Genomic DNA, 21516 nt, shown 5'->3' on the forward strand with positions numbered 1-21516 from the left:
CGGAGTAGATAAATATAGACTACATACACATTAGGTATCCAGTCCGACATCGGGACAGAGTAGTGTGGTTGTCGGAGTAGATAGATACAGACTACATACACATTAGGTATCCAGTCCGACATCGGGATAGAGTAGTGTGGTTGTCGGAGTAGATAAATACAGACTACATCCACAGTAGGTCTCCAGTCCGACATCGGGATAGAGTAGTGTGGTTGTCGGAGTAGATAAATATAGACTACATACACATTAGGTATCCAGTCCGACATCGGGACAGAGTAGTGTGGTTGGCGGAGTAGATATATCCAGACCGACATCGGGACAGAGTAGTGTGGTTGTCGGAGTAGATAAATACAGACTACATCCACAGTAGGTCTCCAGTCCGACATCGGGATAGAGTAGTGTGGTTGGCGGAGTAGATATATCCAGACCGACATCGGGACAGAGTAGTGTGGTTGTCGGAGTAGATAAATACAGAATACATACACATTAGGTATCCAGTCCGACATCGGGATAGAGTAGTGTGGTTGGCGGAGTAGATAAATACAGACTACATACACATTAGGTATCCAGTCCGACATCAGGACAGAGTAGTGTGGTTGGCGGAGTAGATAAATACAGACTACATACACATTAGGTATCCAGTCCGACATCGGGACAGAGTAGTGTGGTTGGCGGAGTAGATAAATACAGACTACATACACATTAGGTATCCAGTCCGACATCGGGATAGAGTAGTGTGGTTGGCGGAGTAGATAAACACAGACTACATGCACATTAGGTATCCAGTCCGACATCGGGATAGAGTAGTGTGGTTGGCGGAGTAGATAAATACAGACTACACACACATTAGGTATCCAGTCCGACATCGGGATAGAGTAGTGTGGTTGGCGGAGTAGATAAATACAGACTACATACACATTAGGTATCCAGTCCGACATCGGGATAGAGTAGTGTGGTTGTCGGAGTAGATAAATACAGACTACATACACATTAGGTATCCAGTCCGACATAAGGACAGAGTAGTGTGGTTGTCGGAGTAGATACATACAGACTACATCCACATTAGGTATCCAGTCCGACATCAGGATAGAGTAGTGTGGTTGTCGGAGTAGATAAATACAGACTACACACACATTAGGTATCCAGTCCGACATCGGGATAGAGTAGTGTGGTTGGCGGAGTAGATACATACAGACTACATACACATTAGGTATCCAGTCCGACATCGGGACAGAGTAGTGTGGTTGGCGGAGTAAATAAATACATACTACATACACATTAGGTATCCAGTCCGACATCGGGACAGAGTAGTGTGGTTGGCGGAGTAGATAAATACAGACTACATACATATTAGGTATCCAGTCCGACATCGGGATAGAGTAGTGTGGTTGTCGGAGTAGATAAATACAGACTACATACACATTAGGTATCCAGTCCGACATCGAGATAGAGTAGTGTGGTTGTCGGAGTAGATAAATACAGACTACATACACATTAGGTATCCAGTCCGACATCGAGATAGAGTAGTGTGGTTGGCGGAGTAGATAAATACAGACTACATACACATTAGGTATCCAGTCCGACATCGGGACAGAGTAGTGTGGTTGGCGGAGTAGATATATCCAGTCCGACATCGGGATAGAGTAGTGTGGTTGTCGGAGTAGATAAATACAGACTACATACACATTAGGTATCCAGTCAGACATCGGGACAGAGTAGTGTGGTTGTCGGAGTAGATAAATACAGACTACATACACATTAGGTCTCCAGTCCGACATCGGGACAGAGTAGTGTGGTTGGCGGAGTAGATAAGTACAGACTACACACACATTAGGTATCCAGACCGACATCGGGATAGAGTAGTGTGGTTGTCGGAGTAGATAAATACAGACTACATACACATTAGGTATCCAGTCCGACATCAGGACAGAGTAGTGTGGTTGGCGGAGTAGATAAATACAGACTACATCCACATTAGGTATCCAGTCCGACATCGGGATAGAGTAGTGTGGTTGTCGGAGTAGATAAATACAGACTACATACATAACTCAACCATAAACTTGCCCTTTACTTTGAATGCATTCAAATAATCTACAGATAAAATTGAAAGAATTATGGCCCCAGTATAACAAGAACCTAGAAGGAGATCTGATAGACAAAGAACCGTGCATACCAGTGACACCCATGGTACCACGAGTGACCTGTTCCGCTAGGTAAAACAAATCTCAGTGCGAACTTGACAATAAGACCCCAACCGTTTGATTAAAAAAAAATGTATTAGTAAAGACATACAAATATTACCACCAGCCCACCTCGATAAATTCATGACAAGGTGAACATCTCCCTCCATGGTACCACGGAGGGAGGGGGCCCTGCGGTACCGTCAGAAACACCATTCTTTATGTCAAATAACCAACAGCCTGATGTAAAGCAAAGCTGGTATGAGTATTTAGCAAGACGAACCCATGTCCCTCTCCGTCTCCCTCACATCCATACTGTACATATGTATGTTTATATTCATGAAAGTCCTGACCCCCTTTAATCCTTTAATAAATCCTTAAATCCCCCTCCGGTAGTTGTTGGGTAGAATACCAATACCTGTTGTAGAAAGATGAGCTCCGAACGGTCGTTATAAAGCAGTCTGTCATGTTTGGATAGTCGGATGTCGTAAAATCCTGTACTCTGGCCATACAATCTACAATATAGGGGAGGTGTACGTACTTCAATATTGAGAAGGCGTACATTGTATCTACAATATAGGGGAGGTGTACGTACTTCAATATTGAGAAGGCGTACATTGTATCTACAATATAGGGGAGGTGTACGTACTTCAATGTTGAGAAGGCGTACATTGTATCTACAATATAGGGGAGGTGTACGTACTTCAATATTGAGAAGGCGTACATTGTATAATATTTTGAGATCTACATTGTACATTGTAATATGGCTGAAGTGTTTCCTTAATTTTCATCGGCCAATTTCCTGTTTACCTCACAAGGACCTATCAGCGAGTAGACCAGTTTATGCTTAAGATAAATCAGTTAGGAAATTCCCCAGGCATTGCGGACCTGTCCCGGCTATAAATAGCACGAACAGGTCGGCAATCAATCACGCCACATGTCATTTTGGACAACAGCCAATCAGAAAGCTGAAAGCAAACGATTGTTCGGCACTACTTTGTTTACATTATAGCAGGCGAGATATCACCTCAACATTTCGGTACAATAAACAAAGAAGAAATATATTTTAAACAGCCGGAAAGATACTTCAGATACAACAGGACTATTCCTGCAATATTAAAGTGTTAATGGTCAGTCTGCATGTCGACTTTTGAAAACTTTAGTTAGGATGATCTGGATAGAAGTCTTGGGATTATTTCGTTCATTTGTTTGAGTTGGCCATATTACAAAACAGTAAATGCCTTTTGTGTTCGGTGTACGGCCTCGATGCAAAACTCCATTTTCGTATAGTCTTGTGTACACCTCCACAAAAGTCAATAATACAATGTAGTATAATGTACAACTCCTAAATATTCAAAAATGTACATCTCCCCAATATCGTAGAATGAACTCCTCGCCACTATATCAGATGGTAATATGGCTGGAGTGTTTGCTTAATTTTCATTGGCCAATTGCCTGTTTTCCTCAAAAGTACCCATCAGTGAGTAGACCCATTTGTGCTCAAAATAACTCAGCTAGGACCTGGTCGTACTATTTTAAGCACGAACAGGTCGGCAATATTTGCCTCCAATCACGCAACGTGTTACTTTGGACAACAGCCAATCAGAATGATAGTAATAAACGATTGATCGGCATCACTTTGTTCAAAATATGGCAGACGAGATAACCCAACAACGTTTCGCTACAATAAACGAAGATGAATTGCAAGGTATTTTGAAGAAAAAAGAATTGTTGAACAACCGGGAAAATACTTCAGGTGCAACAAAACTATTATGGAAATATTTAAGTGCCAAAGGTCAGTATGCATGCCGACTTTGAAAACTTTAGTCAGGATGATCTGGATAGGAGCCTTGGGATTATTTCGTTCATTTACTTTAGTTGGCCATATTACAAAACAGTTATTGGATTTTATGTTCGGTGTGCACATGACTATACGCACTCGGTCAAGAGTTTGTTCACCTCGGCCTGTGGCCTTGATGAACAAAGTCTACATTAGTTCCGTATAGGTGGCCGAGGTGAACAAATTCTTAACCAGGTTCATATAATCTCGTGTAGACCTCAACAAAAGTCCAATAATTGTGTAATTTTTGGGGAGTTGGTATTTACAATTTTGCTTTTTTCGATTTATCGATATATCGGCTTATCGAGTTTTGGTTAGAATTACGATTTCGTATCTCGGCATTCTCTGTTGTTTTTGTATTCGCTATGTCGAGTTTTGGTTAGAATTACGAATTCGTATCAGGGCATTCTCTGTACAGTATGGAATCTCTGCACAGCACTAACCACCGACTGTAGCACAAAGTTATCATTATATTTTAAAAAAACTTTTCTTTTTCAGGAGCTATCAAGTACGACACTTTATATCCAACAATATATCTGGTCGTTCAATCATCATTGTTTGTGAATGGCAAGAGTAAAAATACGGTATTTTACGTTACAAAATATTTAGCACTCATTGCTAAGAACAGGAGCTTATATACAATAAACACTATTTACCGACAACAAATAAAGGGATTTCGCATCTAGAACATTCTAATTTGTTTTAATGAAACAAGAAATCTTCCCCCACTCTCCACAACACGAGACACATTTCAGAATTGTTTTTCAAGAAGTGAAATATTTATAAGAGATCGTTTACGTAACTATATTGACAGTTACATGTTTATGAATGCAGATACAGACTTAGCAAACAGGATTTTCCTTTTTAATAAAGCAATGAGCATGTACTACGATATATTTTGAAAAACCTGGCATTTGATATGCAAAATTGCATGTTTGGAATAATGCCGACCTGGTTTTGTGCATGCGTAAAACTGTCTTGGAATTAGAGGGACTCCTGATATATACTGTGTTAGACGAGATCCAGAAACATGCACAATATCGCTGGTCGACTTTGTCAGCAATGCTTGTATAATTTTAGAAGGTACTGAGACGATACTCCGACAATCACGAGGGCCTAGACTTATCAGAGAGTGAATCATTAAACCTTATATCTAGCACCACTTTCTTATTCCCTTACTCCCTTACATGTTTATTCTATTCTGTCCAATGCTTGCTACACGATTATAATCTAAAATGTCAAAACGAAAGCCAATGCGAGTTTTTATAATTTTTAGCTCACCTGGACCGAAGGTCCGGTGAGCTTATGTCATGACGCGGCGTCCGTCGTCCGTTCGTCTTCCGTCCGTCAACATTTACTTCAAATCGCTACTAGTCAAAAATCTCTTATTGGATTTTTTTTCAAATTTGGTCAGAAACATCCTTGGCGGAAGGGGATCAGATTTTGCATAAATGGTGACTCTGACCCCCGAGGGGCCAAAGAGGCGGGGCCATATAGGGGAAATAGAGGTAATTCTTTAAATCGCTACTAGTCATAAAGTTATAAATGGATTTGAACCCAATTTGGTCAGAAACATCCTTGGGGGAAGGGGAACAGATAATACATAAATGTTGACTCTGACCCCCAAGAGGCCAAAGTGGCGGGGCCCCATAGGGGAAATAGAGGTACTTCCTTTAAATCGCTACTTGTCATAAAGTTAAGAATGGATTTGAACCTAATTAGGTCAGAAGCATCCTTGGGGAAGGGAAACAGAATTGAATAAATGGTAACTCTGACCCCCGAGGGGCCAAAGTAGCGGGGCCCCATAGGGGAAGTAGAGATCATTCCTTTAATTCGATACTTGTCATAAAGTTATGAATGGATTTGAACCCAATTAGGTCAGAAGCATCCGTGGGTAAGGGAAACAGATTTTGCATAAATGGTGAATCTGACCCCCGAAGGGCCAAAAGGCCAGGGCCCCAAAGGGGAAATAGAGGTAATGCCTTTAAATTGCTACTTGTCATAAAGTAATGAATGGATTTGAACCTAATTTAGTCAGAAGCATCCTAAGCGAAGGGGAAAAGATACTGCATAAATGGTGGCTCTGACCTCCAAGGGGCCAAAGGGGCGGGGCCCAATCGGGGAAATAGAGGTATTCCTTTAAATCGCTACTAGTCATAAGTTATGAATGGATTTGAACCCAATTTGGTCAGAAGCATCCTTAGGGGAAGGGGAACAGATTTTGCATAATTGGTGGTTCTGACCCCGAGGTTCAAAATGGGCGGGGTCCAATAGGGGAAATAGAGGTAATTCCTTTAAATTGCTACTAGTCATAAAGTTATGAATGGATTTGAACCCAATTTGGTAAGAAACATCCTTGGGGGAAGGGGAACAGATTTTGTATAAATAGTGACTCTGACCCCCGAGGGGCCTGATGGACGGGGCTCAATAGGTGAAATAGAGGTAATTCCTTTAAATCGCTACTTGTCATAAAGTAATGAATGGATTTGAACCCAATTTGGTCAGCAGCATCCTTGGGAGAAGGGAAACAGATTTTGCATAAATGGTGAATCTGACCCCCGAGGGGCCAAATGGCCAGGGCCCCAAAGGGGAAATAGAGGTAATGCCTTTAAATTGCTACTTGTCATAAAGTAATGAATGGATTTGAACCTAATTTAGTCAGAAACATCCTAAGCGAAGGGGAAAAGATATTGCATAAATGGTGGCTCTGACCTCCAAGGGGCCAAAGGGGCGGGGCCCAATCGGGGAAATAGAGGAAATTCCTTTAAATCGCTACTAGTCATAAGTTATGAATGGATTTGAACCCAATTTGGTCAGAAGCATCCTTAGGGGAAGGGGAACAGATTTCGCATAATTGTTGGTTCTGACCCCGAGGTTCAAAATGGGCGGGGTCCAATAGGGGAAATAGAGGTAATTCCTTTAAATTGCTACTAGTCATAAAGTTATAAATGGATTTGAACCCAATTTGGTAAGAAACATCCTTGGGGGAAGGGGAACAGATTTTGTATAAATAGTGACTCTGACCCCCGAGGGGCCTGATGGATGGGGCCCAATAGGTGAAATAGAGGTAATTCCTTTAAATCGCTACTTGTCATAAAGTAATGAATGGATTTGAACCCAATTTGGTCAGGAGCATCCTTGGGAGAAGGGGAACAGATTTTTGCATAAATGGTGAATCTGACCCCCGAGGGACCAAATTGGTGGGGCCCCTATGGTAAATAAACGTAATTCATTTAAATCTCTACTAGCCATAAAGTGATGAATGCATGTTCTAAAAACTCTCAATTCTTGAGATCTTTCAGACTTTAGAGAGTCTGGACTTAAGTACTTGTTTAAAGCAGTTGGGATCCCCACACTATAACTATATATAGCATTGTTTGAGATTTACAAATAAAACGAATTGAACATGAACATTATTTTGACATTTGGTCTAATCCAACCAGGTGAGCTATACAGGCCATTAATTTCAAGTTCGTATGCATACTCGTTTCTACGTTTATGCAGCGACACTGCTGTGTAGTACTGCAGTAACATATTGCTCGTCAGTACATAAACAGGACCGACTTTTCCGCAGTATACAGGCTGGAGCTGAAAGCAAACCTTTACGGTACAGATTGGAATTTTACTTTTTGGAATCCCGAAGCAAACTCTAAAGTTTAGCTATCAGTATAGGGAATATCCTGAGTTCATAATATATTTTTGCTGCAGAAACTTCAGCTTAATATCAATATTTCGTCAAGACCTAGGCAGTAGAAACCTCATATTCATAGTGATAGATGGGGCTTCCGCGGTGAGTTCCCAAGAGAGGTTTGTGTGTGGTGACTCCTAGTGGCATTGGGTTGACGCTTTCTTATATTGTACATATATAAAGTGGAGATCCTATTGACATGTGGGAACTATCATAACAGGAAACTTAAATACAAATAACTCAAGTATAATATTTACCACAGACGAAGGAAGCTACTTTTTGACATGTGACCTGTTCGGAATCGGGATATACGACACCTAATCACTTAGACCGTCTTATGCTGCTACCATAAAAGAAGGTTAGCCTCAATGATGGTATGATTTATTCCGTACAGAGTGTGTAAATGTTCGCTTCAACCGTTTAGGCTTTGTTTTAATTTTTTGTGATTTCAGGTGAAATGATGCGAAGGCTCTGTTTAGCCGTGGTGGCGGCAGTAGTGATAGAACATTGCTTGCGATACTGGTAAGGATACTGCTGTGGCAGAAAAATATATCAAAACTTCTGATCAACAAAGTTAAAGAGCATTGTCTAATTTTATATATGGTCGACATCACAATATCAAGTTCTTTGATAATGTGTCTTGTTTTGGTATCAAAGACTCCTCAGGGACACCTGTTCGTATTACATGTGTACCCAAGTGTCTCCATGATGGACACCTGTTCGTATTACATGTGTACCCAAGTGTCTCCATGATGGACACCTGTTCGTATTACATGTGTACCCAAGTGTCTCCATGATGGACACCTGTTCGTATTACATGTGTACCCAAGTGTCTCCATGATGGACACCTGTTCGTATTACATGTGTACCCAAGTGTCTCCATGATGGACACCTGTTCGTATTACATATGGACCCAAGTGTCTCCATGATGGACACATGTTCGTATTACATGTGTACCCAAGTGTCTCCATGATGGACACCTGTTCGTATTACATGTGTACCCAAGTGTCTCCATGATGGACACCTGTTCGTATTACATGTGTACCCAAGTGTCTACATGGACACATGTTCGTATTACATGTGTACCCAAGTGTCTCCATGATGGACACCTGTTCGTATTACATGTGTACCCAAGTGTCTCCATGGACACATGTTCGTATTACATGTGTACCCAAGTGTCTCCATGATGGACACCTGTTCGTATTACATGTGGACCCAAGTGTCTCCATGATGGACACCTGTGAGTTAGAATGTCGATTATTCCTACAATTTTAAAGGACGGCGATAAACGTGTAACCTCTCACAAACCAAGAAGGATTTACAATGCGCAGATTGTCAAATTTTTCAAGTTAGGATTTTGATTATATTAAACAGCATTTAAATCTTTAACGGCGTCATGGTATTACCTCTTTTCACGAATTCATCACTAAATCTACAAAAATAACAATCAAAGACCGCAGTCACGATTATTTACATTTCCAGGCTCCGTTCCGGTAACAACTCTGATTGAAAATGGCGGCCCGGTAAATACAAAAATGGAATAAAAAGTAAAACAAACGAAAAGCTATTTTCTTCGTACTTGTATTGGTTCCGCTCGGAATGATGTAGCAAAGTGTAATAGTATTATTAACTTAGTGTGAATCAGTGATGGACTGTTCAATGTGATATTTAATACGTAAACAGGAAGTACACACCATTGTCATAAAGTTTAGACTGATACATACTGATATCATTGTGAACTTCCACAGTGTCAAATACGGTTCAGTCGCTAAAGGTCGGTTGACGTTAGAACCAAAAAAGACCTTTAATTACCTGAAGTAGGCCATTCCTTACCGCTGTACATGTAAAAACTACATTTATTTATTTTTACTGACTTTTTACTTCCATGTTAGGGTTTCCTTTACACTGAAATTATCTCAAAAAATGATATGCATTTATCTTGGTGTGTTGAAAGGTACGTGATACTCACCTTGACATAATTAACGATAACTAAAGGTACATGATATTCACCTTGACATCATTAATTATAGCTAAAGGGTACGTGATACTCACCTTGACATACTTAATTACAACTAAAGGGTACATGATACTTACCTTGACATCATTAATGATAACTAAAGGTACATGATACTCACCTTGACATAATTAATTATAACTAAAGGTACATGATACTCACCTTGACATCATTAATGCTAACTAAAGGTACATGATACTCACCTTGTAATCATTAATGAGAACTAAAGGGTACATGATACTCACCTTGACATAATTAATGATAACTAAAGGGTACGTGATACTCACCTTGACATAATTAATGATAACTAAAGGTACATGATACTCACCTTGACATAATTAATTATAACTAAAGGGTTCATGATACTCACCTTGACATCATTAATTACAACTAAAGGGTACATGATACTCACCTTGACATAATTAATGATAACTAAAGGGTATATGATACTCACCTTGACATAATTATTAATAACTAAAGGTACATGATACTCACCTTGACATCATTAATGATAACTAAAGGTACATGATACTCACCTTGACATAATTAATGCTAACTAAAGGTACATGATACTCACCTTGACATCATTAATGCTAACTAAAGGTACATGATACTCACCTTGACATAATTAATGCTAACTAAAGATACATGATACTCACCTTGACACATTAATTATAACTAAAGGTACATGATACTCACCTTGACATCATTAATTATAACTAAAGGTACATGATACTCACCTTGACATCATTAATGCTAACTAAAGGTACATGATACTCACCTTGACATAATTAACGACAACTAAAGGTACATGATACTCACCTTGACACATTAATGATAACTAAAGGGTACATGATACTCACCTTATAATCATTAATTATAACTAAAGGGTACATGATACTCACGTTGACATCATTAATGATAACTAAAGGTACATGATACTGACCTTGACATCATTAATGATAACTAAAGGTTACATGATACTCACGTTGTTATCATTAATGATAACTAAAGGGTACATGATACTCACCTTGTAATCATTAATTATAACTAAAGGGTACATGATACTCACCTTGTAATCATTAATTATAACTAAAGGGTACATGATACTCACATTGTAATCATTAATTATAACTAAAGGTACATTATACTCACCTTGACATAATTAATGATAACTAAAGGGTACATGATACTCACCTTGTAATCATTAATTATAACTAAAGGTACATGATACTCACCTTGACATCATTAACGATAACTAAAGGTACATGATACTCACCTTGACATCATTTATGATAACTAAAGGGTACATGATACTCACATTGTAATCATTAATTATAACTAAAGGTACATGATACTCACCTTGACATCATTTATGATAACTAAAGGGTACATGATACTCACCTTGTCATCATTTATGATAACTAAAGGGTACATGATACTCACCTTGACATCATTTATGATAACTATAAGGTAGATTGTATTTATTTATAGGGTATTCATGTTTTGTTTAGGTGGGTTATATAATTCTGTATTGATTTTTCTGTATTTATTTGTTGGGTATTCGTTTTTTTTGTTTAGATGAGTTATATAATTCTGTATATTTATATCAGTATTTATTTGTAGGGAATTCGATTTTTTTGTTGTTTTTTTTTGTTTAGGTGGGTTATATAATTCTGTATTGATATTTCTGTATGTGTTGGGTAATCGTTTTTTTGTTTAGATGAGTTATATAATTCTGTATTTTTATATCAGTATTAATTTGTAGGGAATTCGATTTCTTTTTTTTTTGTTTTTTTTTGTTTAGGTGGGTTATATAACTCTATATTGATATATCTTAATTATAGGTTTTTCATGGACTACCACAAAACAAAGACAATAATCCACCACCGTCCCGGACCCTGTCAATATCTAGGCGGCGCAGGTCTGTTATCGACGTTATCACATCCAATACACACATTCATTACGTCATCACATCCAACACACACATTAATTACGTCATCCCACCCAATACACACATTCATTACGTTACCACATCAAATACACACATTCATTATGTTATCGACGTCATCAAATCCAATGCACACATCCATTACATTATCACATCCAATACACATATTCATTACGTCATCACATCCACTACACACATTCATAACATCATCACATCCAATACACACATTCATTACGTCATCACATGCAATACACACATTCATTACGTTACCACATCAAATAACCAGTCATTACGTCATCACATCCACTACACACATTCATTACGTCATCACTTTCCAATACACACATTCATTACGTCATCACATCCAATACACACATTCATTACGTCATCACATCAAATACACCAGTCATTACGTCATCACATCCAATACACACAGTCATTACGTCATCACATCCAATACACACATTCATTACGTCATCACATCCAATACACACATTCATTTCGTTATCGACGTCATCACATCCATTACACATATTCATTAGCAGAAGTTAACCGCATTTGTAAACAGTTATTGTGATATGTTATCACGTCCGAATAACCAATGAAGTGCATGATAAAAGTGTGAACGATTCTCTTTACGTGATAATGTAATATAACTTTGTTACAGATGGCGGTTCAGAAGACCTCACAGTTTTAGATAATGGCATGACATTCATCTCCTCGGTATGTTTACGATGCTAACATTCCTTTCTTGTTTGTGGACTATCACAGATACACTTTTCCTAGGAAGGTCCCTATTATCCTACAGACTTTACCACGCGACCAGTTTCATTACCAGTTAAAATCGCATCCCAAGCTGGTTCATAACAAGTTGGCTGTTACTTCCATTCGTTACCGCTGTAAGTGAGAGTCTTATAGCGTATCTATAGAAACGTTTATATTTTTTCTACATTGTAGGGCTGTATTTCTGGGACTCGTGGTCGCATTCTTCTTTTTGATTTTTCAAACCCGTCACAAGAAGTAAGGGAGTTATCTATTGTCAGTTCCACTCTGAACGCAGGCCAATTGAATTTGCACGGGCTATCTGTCTGGCGTGACAGTATAACAGGTAAGCTATTTAAAGTTATCTCCCCTAGATTTCCCGTGTGACAGTATTGCAGGTGAGATGATTACAGTTACCTCCCCTAGATTTCTCGTTTGACAGTATAACCGTTGACCTAATTAAAGTTATCTCCCTTAGATTCCCCGTGTGACAGTATAACAGGTAAGCTGATTTCAGTAACATCCCCTAGATGTTTGTGACAGTATACCAGTTGAGTTACCTCTCATAGGATTGCGTTGTGACAAGACCGTTTAATCGGAGAAGGAAGTAGGAGCTATCTTTCCTAGCCGGGGTTGTGTAGTAACAATATGAATTGTTGCCACACACTGTCAGTGCAAATTTACAAGACACTTTAATGGGTGTGATCATCCTGCGAGTTAGTTCTCCCGAACTTGTTTGTAACATAACACGTGTGAGGTGATCACCCCACGAGTTATCTCCCCTAGACTGATTTGTAACATAACACGTGTGAGGTGATCACCCCACGAGTTATCTCCCCTAGACTGATTTGTAACATAACACGTGTGAGGTGATCACCCCACGAGTTATCTCCCCTAGACTGATTTGTAACATAACACGTGTGAGGTGATCACCCCGCGAGTTATCTCCCCTAGACTGATTTGTAACAGAACACGTGTGAGGTGATCACCCCGCGAGTTATCTCCCCTAGACCAATTTGTAACATAACACGTGTGAGGTGATCACCCCGCGAGTTATCTCCCCTAGACCAATTTGTAACAGAACACGTGTGAGGTGATCACCCCGCGAGTTATCTCCCCTAGACTGATTTGTAACAGAACACGTGTGAGGTGATCACCCCGCGAGTTATCTCCCCTAGACTGATTTATAACAGAACAAGTGTGAGGTGATCACCCCGCGAGTTATCTCCCCTAGACCAATTTGTAACATAACACGTGTGAAGTGATCACCCCGCGAGTTATCTCCCCTAGACTGATTTGTAACAGAACAAGTGTGAGGTGATCACCCCACGAGTTATCTCCCCTAGACTGGTTTGTAACAGAACACGTGTGAGGTGATCACCCTGTAAGTTATCTCCCCTAGACTGATTTATAACAGAACACGTGTGAGGTGATCACCCTGTAAGTTATCTCCCCTAGACTGATTTGTAACATAACACGTGTGAGGTGATCACCCCGCGAGTTATCTCCCCTAGACTGATTTGTAACAGAACACGTGTGAAGTTATCACCGCGCAGGTTATCTCCCCTAGACTGATTTGTAACATAACACGTGTGAGGTGATCACCCCGCGAGTTATCTCCCCTAGACTGATTTGTAACAGAACACGTGTGAAGTTATCACCGCGCAGGTTATCTCCCCTAGACTGATTTGTAACAGAACACGTGTGAGGTGATCACCCCGCTAGTTATCTCCCCTAGACTGATTTGTAACATAACACGTGTGAGGTGATCACCCCGCGAGTTATCTCCCCTAGACTGATTTGTAACAGAACACGTGTGAAGTTATCACCGCGCAGGTTATCTCCCCTAGACTGATTTGTAACATAACACGTGTGAGGTGATCACCTCGCGAGTTATCTCCCGTTGACCAATTTATAACAGAACACGTGTGAGGTGATCACCGCGCAGGTTATCTCCCCTAGACTGATTTGGCCATACGGGAAATGTCAAATGCATCACATGGTCACATCACGTGATCACATCACGAGTGTTTTGTTGCTTGTCTTATCATTTTGATTTTGCATACTGTTACAGGGGAGATAACTCTGATGGTGATAAACCATGGTGGCTCTGAAGATCACGTGGAAGTTTTCACATTCCAGGAAGATGGTCAGAAACTACTTCACATCGACTCAATTACAAGTCCTAAACTAGCTTTGTAAGCGTCTCCTCCTTACCAAAATAGCAGATGAATTTATCACCATGACTATTATATCTGGACAACATGTGATTGAAATGTTTATGTTTATAGTTTAGAAGATCTAAAATATCTGTTTGACCAAATATGAAATGGAGTTTCATCAATGTTTGATGATTGAGCAAGATATTAATTCGTTTACACATGTACAAATAAAAGGATACTAGTTGATAGCTGAACTCTTTGCTAATTGATGAATAATAAATGCTGAAACGTTATGGAATATGACAGAGTCTACCTAGTTGTCTCTATGTAGTATGCTAAAGATTTATACATGTACATAATAAACAACATTCTATTGGATCCTAGTATGAACGATTTGGTGATGACAAGCAACAGGACTTTTTACATCACGGAGTACCGGAAGTTGTCTAGTTACTATCGACTGGAGTTGCTACTGATGTTGAAGAACTACAACATTCTCTACTACGACGGAAGTGACTTTCGGAGTGTGGCACAAGAACTGCACATGCCCAACGGCATCAACGTGTCACCTGACCAGAGGTCATTATTCTGGGTCAGCACCTCTGATTGGTGCTTTTGTAATTGTTACTGTTGAAACTATGAAATTTGTATTGAGGCAATTTTTACCTAAAATGGCAAAAGAGGAGGCTAGAAACGGGATACATACCGAGGTCAGTTACAGAATAGTCACTGTATCTTAACTTTTACGTCCTTGGTGAAATATTGGAGGTCAACATTGATAAATCCATACAGTCCCAGAAATGTTCAAAATGAAAAATAAATCCATAATGCCCTTGATAGATCCAACAAGACTATCCATGCCAAAATTTCAATGACAATAACACATAATCTAACAGTATTGCAGACCAGGGAGGGAGCCCACACATCAACTTTAACCAAGACATTGCGCGATATGAAATAGTAGCTATTTCGCTGAAGTGTGAAAATTAAGCTAACAGTAAAACTGCCCAGTTCTGAAAAATAAGGCACATGTTTTAGATATGTAATCATATCCAGTTAACCCTACATAGTACCTATACTAAAGCATATACCTTTATAATATATATATCATTTGCAATTTTAATACAGCTCTGAAGGATAAGTAAACTTAATTTTTCTATGATTTTCATACCTGTGAATACCACAGTAACCACCTCTAAAAACCTTAAAAATTGAACAATATCATGATATTTGACCAAAAATAACACAATTCCCAAAACAATATATTTTTTCTGAAACCTATTTGAAATTAAATATCTCTGTTAAAAAAGACGGGATCAATCTTGTTTTTTACATATGTTCCTCATCAATTTTTTTCCGCAAACTTACCTTTTCTGTGAGGTACCTTTTTTCGCTGTTTCCGGTGTAAGCACACTTTCCGAACATCCGGAAATTTCAAAATCCGGAACCAATTTATTCATTTGTTTTTAACAAATGTGAAGCCTGTATATACTGCTTCATAATGAATACATAAAGTATAATATACATTTTTTTTTTTCATTTTTATGAATATCACAATATAGGAGCTATTTGCTTAACACAAATATCACTAATGGCCAGACTGTCCTACTGTAGTGTGTTACCTAAATAGGAAAATGATCGTTGTCCCCACGATACATCTGTATACCAAATTATATCGAAATAGGAGAATATTTACATTTCAACCAATCAGAGGTCAGGAAATGGCGGCCATTTTGTTAAATCACAAAACAAACACTGCAGTTATTCTCGTAGTGCCATGTTATATCTATATACATAATTTATTGTATCCAAATCGGAAAGTATCTAAATATCGACCAATCAGAGGCAATAATGATCAGAAACCGAACAAAAACAAAATGCCACACACACTCAGTCTGTGTTCATAATGGAATAATGTCACTACTCAAAAGGTATACAACAACGTCTTGCCGATGTTTCAATCCTATTAGGCCACTCCAACTGGTGGTCTTAAATAATAATAAAAAAAAATACAGGTGAGCTGATAACTATTGATATTATAGTCATATCAGCGGAAAAGGAAAAGCAACACAGAAAAGAGAATAATTCATTTTGGTACATGACATTTTAAATTTGGTCGAAAAATAAGGAATAACTTGACTAGTAAACCTGCCTATTGTACAGTGATACATAGACAAACCTACAAAGTCAGACCAGCAGTAGGAGAGGCTGTACATAGTAACATCATCTATCACTGTATGAATGGGCTTATCATAGAACAATATGTTTAATGAAAGGCTATTTTCTTGTAGGTATCTGTATGTGGCTGAATTCGGAAGGAAGCAGCTGAAATCTTATCGTATTGTTGAGGTAGGATTGTCGTGTTATAGACAGAGAACTGGAGCACGTTGAGGTAGGATTGTCGTGTTGTAGACACAGAACTGGAGCACGTTGAGGTAGGATTGTCGTATTGTAGGCATAGAACTGGAGCACGTTGAGGTAGGATTGTCGCATTGTAGGCACAGAACTGGAACAGGTTGAGGTAGGATTGTCGTATTGTAGACACAGAACTGGAGCACGTTGAGGTAGGATTGTCGTATTGTAGACACCGAACTGGAGCACGTTGAGGTAGGATTGTCGTATTGTAGGCACAGAACTGGAACACGTTGAGGTAGGATTGTCGTATTGTAGGCACAGAACTGGAGCACGTGGAGGTAGGATTGTCGTATTGTAGGCACAGAACTGGAACACGTTGAGGTAGGATTGTCGTATTGTAGGCACAGAACTGCAGCACGTTGAGGTAGGATTGTCGAGCTGAAGACACAGAACTGGAGCACGTTGAGGTAGGATTGTCGTATTGTAGACACAGAACTGGAGCACGTGGAGGTAGGATTGTCGTATTGTAGACACAGAACTGGAGCACGTTGAGGTAGGATTGTCGAGCTGAAGACACAGAACTGGAGCACGTTGAGGTAGGATTGTCGTATTGTAGACACAGAACTGGAGCACGTTGAGGTAGGATTGTCGTATTGTAGGCACAGAACTGGAGCACGTTGAGGTAGGATTGTCGTGTTATAGACACAGAACTGGAGCACGTTGAGGTAGGATTGTCGTATTGTAGACACAGAACTGGAGCACGTTGAGGTAGGATTGTCGTGTTATAGACACAGAACAAGAGCACGTTGAGGTAGGATTGTCGTGTTGTAGACACAGAACTGGAGGACGTTGAGGTAGGATTGTCGTATTGTAGGCACAGAACTGAAGCACATTGAGGTAGGATTGTCGTATTATAGACACAGAACTGGAGCACGTTGAGGTAGGATTGTCGTATTGTAGACACAGAACTGGAGCACGTTGAGGTAGGATTGTCGTATTGTAGGCACAGAACTGGAGCACGTTGAGGTAGGATTGTCGTATTGTAGACACAGAACAGGAGCACGTTGAGGTAGGATTGTCGTATTGTAGGCATAGAACTGGAGCACGTTGAGGTAGGATTGTCGTATTGTAGGCACAGAACTGGAGGACGTTGAGGTAGGATTGTCGTATTGTAGACACAGAACTGGAGCACGTTGAGGTAGGATTGTCGTATTGTAGACACAGAACTGGAGCACGTTGAGGTAGGATTGTCGTATTGTAGACACCGAACTGGAGCACGTTGAGGTAGGATTGTCGTATTGTAGGCACAGAACTGGAGGACGTTGAGGTAGGATTGTCGTATTGTAGGCATAGAACTGGAGCACGTTGAGGTAGGATTGTCGTATTGCAGGCACAGAACTGGAGCACGTTGAGGTAGGATTGTCGTATTGTAGACACAGAACTGGAGCACGTTGAGGTAGGATTGTCGTATTGTAGGCACATTGTAGGATGTAAGATAGTCATGTTAAAGAACAATAACAAGTTGAGGTAAGATAGCGTGGACCGTTATATATATGTTTATAGTTATAACTCTTTGATAATGTTTGGTGGTCTCTATTTTTATCTATAATTATATGTGTACTACTAAAAGGCAACAATCATGTCTGACTTGATGAGTGCTTGAGTAAGTTAGTTAAGTTAGTAAGTGTTTAATTTGTAGGACCTATTCCTGGATACAATGGTGGACAACATAGAGGTAGACCCTGTTACAGGAGAGTTGTGGTTGGGATGTACGCCGATACAGTATCAACTGTGGGAGTGGGAAAAAGTCGGATACGACGCACCGTCACAGGTATAACCTCTATATATCTATATACCCGCCCACAACGTCACAGGTACACACTTTATATATCTATATACCCATCACGCAGTCACAGGTACAAACTGTATATATCTATATACCTGTCACACCGTCACAGGTACAAACTTTATATATTTATATACCCGCCTACATCGTCACAGGTACAACCTTTATATATCTATATACCCGTCACACCGTCACAGGTACAAACTTTATATATCTATATACCCGCCCACACCGTCACAGGTACAAACTTTATATATCTATATACCCGTCACACCGTCACAGGTACAAACTTTATATATCTATATACCCGCCCACATCGTCACAGGTACAACCTTTATATATCTATATACCCGTCACACCGTCACAGGTACAAACTTTATATATATATATACCCGTCACACCGTCACAGGTACAAACTCTATATATCTATATACCCGCCCACATCGTCACAGGTACAACCTTTATATATCTATATACCCGTCACACCGTCACATGTACAAACTTTATATATATATATATACCTGTCAGACCGTCACAGGTACAAACTTTATATATCTATATACCCGTCACACCGTCACAGGTACAACCTTTATATATCTATATACCTGTGACACCGTCACAGGTACAAACTCTATATATCTATATACCCGTCACACCGTCACAGGTACACACTTAATATATCTATATACCCATCACACCGTCACAGGTAAAAGCTTTATATATCTATATATCCGTCACACCATCACAGGTACAACCTTAATATATCTATATACCTGTCACACCGTCATAGGTACAAACTTTGTATATATATATATATACCCGCCCACAGTTACAACCTTTATATATCTATATTTACATTCGGTGTTGCATTTCCCTATATGTCTTTAGTAAACCAAATTGTATTCATGAGACTGTATACTACAATTTGCAGTGATTCGGTCAGTGTAGGAAATTGCCGCCAGTTACATTCGGCCTAGAAAGGTTTCGAATGCCAGCATTATGAGAGTAGAATTTAATAAAAAAAAAATGTCGACACAAAATTATCATAAGCGCTATTCTTGATCTATACGAAGTAATCAAATTATCAATGTTGTCACAGACACAGGGGCTCGTTGCCGAAATGCTAAACACGACAACAATAAAATCCCTGCATTTATATATATAAAAACAACTTGTGAAAAATCGGCAGTATCGACATGGTTTCCGTTTGTGTATGCATACTGAATTATATTTATGTGGTTATTCATTGATGTCAAAGACCTACTTTACTCCAAAATCGAGAGAACTATCCTTGGAATCGTTTCACCTACTGTCAAGACGACATTCATTTAGAATTTAAGAGCTGATATTCCTCTAAAAATAACGTAAATCCAGTCGATAGAACATAAGTGTTTCCAAGGAATCGAGTCTGTCCTGTGCAATACCCGTTCCACGCCGCATCGCTTCTAAATGTAAAGCGTATATCATTGCGCCGAAAAAACGCCTTTATTTTTAAACGATCAGAAATTATGCAATTGTGAACAATTTGCCGATATCTACAAACGTATATGAATTATAATATAAAGACAAATTTGTGCAAAAAAACCCCCACATTTTATGTGATTGCTATTAATAACGACATGAGGGACTATATTATTCCTCCTGGAAATTTCGGCTGTTCCGGTATTTGAACTTGATGACGCCAGTGATAGGGGAAGCGGCAAATGTAAACGCGTCTTAGCTAAAGTAAATACTAAAAAGTATCAATGTAAATGTAAGCATTGAACTGTTAGCAAATGGTAGTATACAGTCGATATGAATACAACAAGTTATTGAAACAATTCTCCATTTAGCGGAACCTTTATCATTGGAATCATATTTCTGTATATCAATGGTATACAATATTTATGTTTAGATTTATCGGTGATGTAGAAGCCTGATTTCATTCATCCACAGGTCCTGAAGGTGAAGACATCAGAAGGGAAGTTTACGGAGGCTGTAGAGGTGTACTTCGACTCCGGATCTGAACTAGCCGCGTCTACCGTGGCGTCTGTGTACAGGGGGAAGATGATAGCTGGTACTCTGATATCACAGCTAATTGTGTGTGACCTCGTGTACACGGATTGATGGCGTTCAATTAGAGATGACTGATGTAAAATCGTAACATTGTGGTAATATAAAAGAAATGATATAAAATAAAAGTCAACTATAAAAAATCACTCAACGTTATAGTTTCCACTGACTTTAACAGGTTCGGTACAACCACATATATGGGTAATAAGTTTCTCCGTCTGATTTAAATTCATGTGAAATCATATAAACTGTCTAGTTTGAGCTTTTCAACATTGGCGTTTAGAAAAAAAATTGCACGACATAGATAAAGACTAATACAAAATCGATATTAGATGTTTTATGAAATAGAATCATTAATGAAATGTAGAATATGTTATCATTATGTTTGAAAATAAACAAATCTCAAAAGAATAAAGCGACAAAGAATTATGTTCCAATCCAGAAAGCATGACGTCATTTGTTACTCTAGAGGTGAAACATCATCTCTAAATGTGCTGAACCGGTATCTACAGCCTAACATTATCATGTTGACACTGTGCGACATATCCGCCAGGTGAATAGGAGTATATTAACTTATCAATGAATTTCGTCTTTAGTTTATATTCAATAACATTTAAGATATATTTTATACACATTGTATAACAACCCACATACACAATTACATTG

General features: G+C 39.1%; 1 protein-coding gene across 1 annotated transcript in view; it reads left to right on the forward strand.

Annotated features, from left to right (window-relative positions):
• The window catches only part of LOC117328516, a 29340-nt gene extending 8233 nt beyond the window's left edge, over nucleotides 1-21107 (forward strand). The window contains exons 3-11 of the mRNA XM_033886053.1: nucleotides 8161-8230; nucleotides 11570-11646; nucleotides 12341-12396; nucleotides 12631-12781; nucleotides 14510-14633; nucleotides 14982-15176; nucleotides 16889-16946; nucleotides 18652-18783; nucleotides 20734-21107. Coding sequence (XP_033741944.1) covers nucleotides 8161-8230; nucleotides 11570-11646; nucleotides 12341-12396; nucleotides 12631-12781; nucleotides 14510-14633; nucleotides 14982-15176; nucleotides 16889-16946; nucleotides 18652-18783; nucleotides 20734-20904 — 1034 coding nt within the window. The 3' untranslated portion in view covers nucleotides 20905-21107. The remainder of the gene's footprint in view (nucleotides 1-8160; nucleotides 8231-11569; nucleotides 11647-12340; nucleotides 12397-12630; nucleotides 12782-14509; nucleotides 14634-14981; nucleotides 15177-16888; nucleotides 16947-18651; nucleotides 18784-20733) is intronic.
• The last annotated feature ends 409 nt before the right edge of the window (nucleotides 21108-21516 follow it).

This window comes from Pecten maximus, chromosome 5 (genome assembly GCF_902652985.1).
Source record: "Pecten maximus chromosome 5, xPecMax1.1, whole genome shotgun sequence".
Taxonomy (NCBI): domain Eukaryota; kingdom Metazoa; phylum Mollusca; class Bivalvia; order Pectinida; family Pectinidae; genus Pecten; species Pecten maximus.